Below are 5,082 nucleotides of genomic sequence, written 5' to 3' on the forward strand. Positions count from 1 at the left end.
GTGATAGGTTGGCGACCTGTCCAGGGTGTACCCTGCCTTCCGCCCGAAGCCAGCTGGGATAGGCTCCAGCTCCTCGTGACCCCTAACAGGATAAGCGGTCAAGATAATGGATGGATGGATGGATGGAAATGACCAAGAAACTAAATCCACAAGATAACACTGTGAAAAAGAAACACATAGAGAATACAAGGAAGACTGACAATGATCCAACACAGGACAGAGGAAACAGAGGAAGTAAATACACAGAGTAATTAACACAGGTGTGGAACACAGGACACAGGTGGGACTAATGAGTGCTATCAAAAAAGGAGGGAAACACACAAGGGCAAGAAGTAAAACTAAACTGGAAACACAGGGATCAAGAACTACAAAATAAAACAGGGAAGCCAAGACTGGACTAAAAAACACAAGAATACAACACAAGACTTGGATCACTAAACACACAAAGACATAGGATAACTTATAACACACAATAAACACGGGGAGACATAAATTGCAAGTTAAATCTACTAAATGGAACACAAATAAAAATCCAAACTTAAACAAGATCAACTCGTGCACATCGTAACATCAGAGAGAAAAAATCTCTACTTGAAACAGATGAGGTAGTTTCAAAGAGAGACAGACAATGTTCCATTAACAAGCTTTAAAGTGAGAACATGCAGAGAACATGTTAAGTGATAGTGTTCTTATTTCATTACATCCTCCCATGTGTCCCCCATGTTCCCCCCCCTCTGATTTTTACATCCCCCCCTCTGGTTGTACAGTTTTTATCTCCGGGGGGATACGTCTCATTCCCCCCTCTGGTAATATTAAATGCATTTCCTACCTCCAGCAGATGGTGCCAACCGACCCGCCTCCTGATAAGTGAACAAATATAAATATAAACAATATAGTTTAGGCTACTTTTTAAGTTTACTAGCAACGTAATGCGAGATGTCTTCTGACATGAAATGGCAACAAAGCATTTCCTCATTTTTTTCAGCAAAAATTGAACCGAAAAAGTCAAGAACAGATAATGTGAGGGATAACGACATCCAGTTGCCAGCATCTCTGGAGATTCCACAGGTGGAAGATGCAGCTTTATGTTCACCTATGCCTCCGCCCTCCTCTCTCTACTGCCAAAGCTTGGTGGTAGGAGGTTGCGTCGAGCCTCTGATCGATGGAGAGAGGAACGTGCATTGATCCAGCTTATATTAACGGGAGGATGGCTAAAACTGCCAAAAAGTTGAATGACAAAATGAGTGTAACACTGTAACTTGTTTAAGTATCTCTTCAGAACTGTTATACTTCAACAGTGTTTACTAGAAACTTCATTAAATCACACTTGAGGGCTGTGGGGAAGAAAGACCACGTGACAACTACTACTGTGCGTCGTGATGCCTTTAATGACCCTTCATCAACGTAGGACAACAGCACATCGAACTCATGTGACGCCTTCACTTCAACTCAAAACCATGTCACCCTGAGCAACCTTAAAGAGGCAGTGCAATATATGAAATATACGTATTTTGAACTTCACTAAAGAACTCAATGATACAAATAAAATGAGAATTAAATAAGGACTACTTGTTACGGGTGTGAGGGTGAACCCAAAAGCAGCACACTGGAGCCCGGAGGAAACAGCAGGTAACAGTCTTGAAGCTGGTTTCGCTGTGTGGAGGATCAGGCTGGAAACAGACGAGGAGCAGGCAAATCTCTTGGTCGGGGACAGAAGGCTGAGGTAGTTACCAGGGCAGAAACGAGGAAGGAAGGTCGGGGACAGGCAGGGTCGAAACCGGGAGATCAGTCCGAGGAAAAGTGCTGGAGAGTCTTGCATTTGCAGTGAGAACAATCTGGCACTGAGTGAGCTGAAACCGGGACTTAAATACTGGCAGCAGGTAATGAGAAACAGGTGATTTGTGTTGGCTTAATGAGGAGAGTGTGGTTCAGGTAAACGAAGGGGAGTGGAAATGTAGTGGGCTGAGAGGCTGAGCAGGTGTGGCAGGTGATAACTGTGACACTACTTGGTGAGAAATCTCATCTTACACTGGCATGGCACTTGTTAGAATAGTTTAGGGTTGTATGTTCTACAGTTGTTAATTTAATTCTAAATGTTATAACTAATGTTAGATACTTTAAGTTCATTATTCTAAGATTAATACAATTATTAATATCATATGAATATAATTTAGTCTTACACAGCATGCAGTGTAAGACCAAAAGTAATGCATATACTTACTTTAAAACACATCACCCAGTCTAGCATCACTACAGGACCACGGAACAACTCTGCTCTGCAACCAAAGAGGACACTCGTGCTTCCCTCTAGTGCAGGCGTGCGCTCACACACATATGTGAACATATGAACCCAGCAGACCGTCGTATGGTGAAATATAGATTTCCATATGAAGCACAGTTAAAACAAACGTGACCAGCTTGGACTGAATGAATGTGGGAGGAGAGCGTAGTTCAGTGGACCTGCGCTTGACAATGCAGCCCGGAGGAGTCAGCACAGAGCCCCTCGTCAGAAGTTAATCACATAAATATAAAATTGCATATTGTTCAGTTCATAGGGCGTACCGAACCATGACCACTGTATCAAACGGTTCAATACAGATACACGTATTGTTGCACCCCTAGTATATATTTATTTAGGGTAGAGAGAGGATACTACCCCACCTTTCCTATAAGTTACTTAAGTTTTCATCATAAAATGGGAAAAGTACTCTGATTAGATGTAATCTGAAGGTTTTCGTGGGAGTACTCTGATAACATGTAATGTGATGACTTTAGGAACAGTTACAGGATGGTGGTCTTTCTGATTAGTTTGGAGAAAGAACTCTGATCATTACAGGCATGTCAATTGTGTGGTGGTTAGCACTGACAATCTTCAACAAGATAATTCTTGGTTCACATCCTGGACCGAGGCTTTCAATGTGAGAAACGTTTTTTTCACACTGTCTAACATGCTTTTAAAAATGTTTAAATGAAAACACCTAAATCTCAGTTAGATATGCACTGCCAGGCAGGCCTGTGGTGAGGTGGCAGGACCTGCGTGCTTTCAGTGATATAGTTTAGGGTTCAAATCCTGGACAGAGATATATTGTGTGGTATACAGGTAATGTTTTCATCACTAAGGAGACAAGCTTTGCTTTGGGAGTGCCATTAAGATATACATGAAAAGATCAAAGAGACAAACAGAGGCAAAGTGGACAGAGCTGCTGCCTGAATTCAATGCAAGGGTCCTGGGTTCAATTCCACCAGGGAACACTGTGACATGATCACATTCCGTAATAAAGTAACTTTGTGACGTCACAGTACCAACACTGTTTCAGGAGAAACTTTCAAATGTCTCATTTCACACAAACCCTCTCTACAAGCAAGTCACTGTTTGATCGTGTCTGCTCGTTGTTTTCGATTGTGTTTGAACTTTTGCTTCTTGCAAACTTTCACTGATATCCACTTTGTTGAGATGATGAACTCCAACATGCAGAGAGCTGAGGCTCAAACCGGCGACAGCTTCAACGCTTCCCCTGTGGAAGATGCTTCCAGCCTTTCTGTCCCTGCTGTGGTCACTGTCAGCACTGACCTGGTTGAGGATCTGCTGGTCCAGCTTCTACTGAAGCTGCACCCTCTGGAAAGCTACACTAGCGCTTATCTAGACCAACAACAACTGCTGACACACTGTCTCCACTTGAGTGCAACAACTCTGGAGACCCTGAGAAAAGACCCTGGTGTCTCTGTGGATGAAGACCTCCCTCCTCCTTCCTGTGAGGTTTGGAGAGCTGTGGCGCTTCTCGTCTGCAGCATCATGGAGAGGTTTGGGACAACGTACAGGATAAGGAAGCTAGTGCTGAACAAAGACCCGGCACTCCTGAGCTTCATCCCGGACCAAATCATTGAGTCGGTCCTTCAAATCTACAAGGACCAGTCTGAAGATGCGTGGATTCCCCCACAGATACCCTTTGATGAAGACGGCCTGCTGTTCTCCCAGTTTCTACCTGAAAACATCAAGGAGGAAATGTTGGAGCAGTATGGACCCTGGATAAGACGCATGAAGATCTTCCAAAGAGCGTTCCCAAAAACAGACCACAAACAAGTCTCTGACTCTGAAGAACAACAATCTGATGATGGAGCCCAAAACCTACAACTACCTGAACTGTCTGTTGACCAGCACATGGCTAATGATAACCAAACTACAGAACAAAATCTGCAGACTACCAGAGCTGTGGTGGAGCAATCCACTATCAAACAAGTCCTGTTGAAGCTCTTTAAACCCCCAAACTTCTGCACACCGAGGAGCCAGAGGAGCCAGGACTTTGATGATGAGATGGTGGAGCACATCCACATGTTGCTCCAAAAGGAGGCTAAGAAGTACGAGAAGAACCGAATCTTTCTTAAACACCTCAACCGCCTCAAAGACCCCAAAGAAGAGGTGAAAATTAGCCGGAAACTGCATCGGCCAATCAAAGCCAGACTGAGAGATGTTTTGCCGAACACCCGCCTGAAGAGAGATGACCTCATGGAGGACGCTCAGGCTGCTTTGTCAGCCTGCAGTCTCATATCTTCAGAGATCATGAACTATCTCAAGCCATCTGTGAGTTTTGCGCCCGACACAAAGCCAGGAGACGAGACCCCATACAGCCTCAACATCCCCATCAAGAGGGAAACAACAGAACCAGGCAGAGAGCTGACCCAGCTGGAGCTGCATGCGCAGGAGCAGCAGGCAGGAGCCAGAGAGAAGGTCAATACAGAGGAAACCAAGAGGAACAGAATCATCTCTTGGTTCTGTAAACCTTTCAAGAAAAATAGATAGAACAAAAAACAAAGACAATAAGCCAAAGCATCAACAGCTGGGGCTCACTGCAAAATAAAATTTGGCTTTTGCCAGCATTAAGTTGTTGTAGTTGTTGTGAATGTGTTGCAATAGAATGTGTTTAAATGCATCATTGAAGTCAGGATTTATGTTGTATGGCAGCTAAATGTCAAGGTCCAACTCACACCAGCTTATGGGTCTGTGTTCTTCTCAAAGGGCTAGTAACTCTTTACATCCAATACAAGTCAACTCTGTGTTTCAAAAATAAAATAATTAGGTCTACA

At 43.8% G+C, this 5,082-nt stretch overlaps 1 protein-coding gene across 1 annotated transcript; it reads left to right on the forward strand.

The window, feature by feature from the left end:
* Positions 1 to 3,230: 3,230 nt before the first annotated feature.
* Positions 3,231 to 4,844, forward strand: LOC117831287. Its single transcript, XM_034709913.1, has 2 exons — positions 3,231 to 3,513; positions 3,544 to 4,844. Exons 1-2 carry the CDS (start codon positions 3,455 to 3,457, stop codon positions 4,796 to 4,798), a joined length of 1,314 nt encoding a protein of 437 aa, XP_034565804.1. The 5' UTR covers positions 3,231 to 3,454; the 3' UTR covers positions 4,799 to 4,844.
* The last annotated feature ends 238 nt before the right edge of the window (positions 4,845 to 5,082 follow it).

This window comes from Notolabrus celidotus, chromosome 19 (assembly GCF_009762535.1).
Source record: "Notolabrus celidotus isolate fNotCel1 chromosome 19, fNotCel1.pri, whole genome shotgun sequence".
Classification (NCBI taxonomy): domain Eukaryota; kingdom Metazoa; phylum Chordata; class Actinopteri; order Labriformes; family Labridae; genus Notolabrus; species Notolabrus celidotus.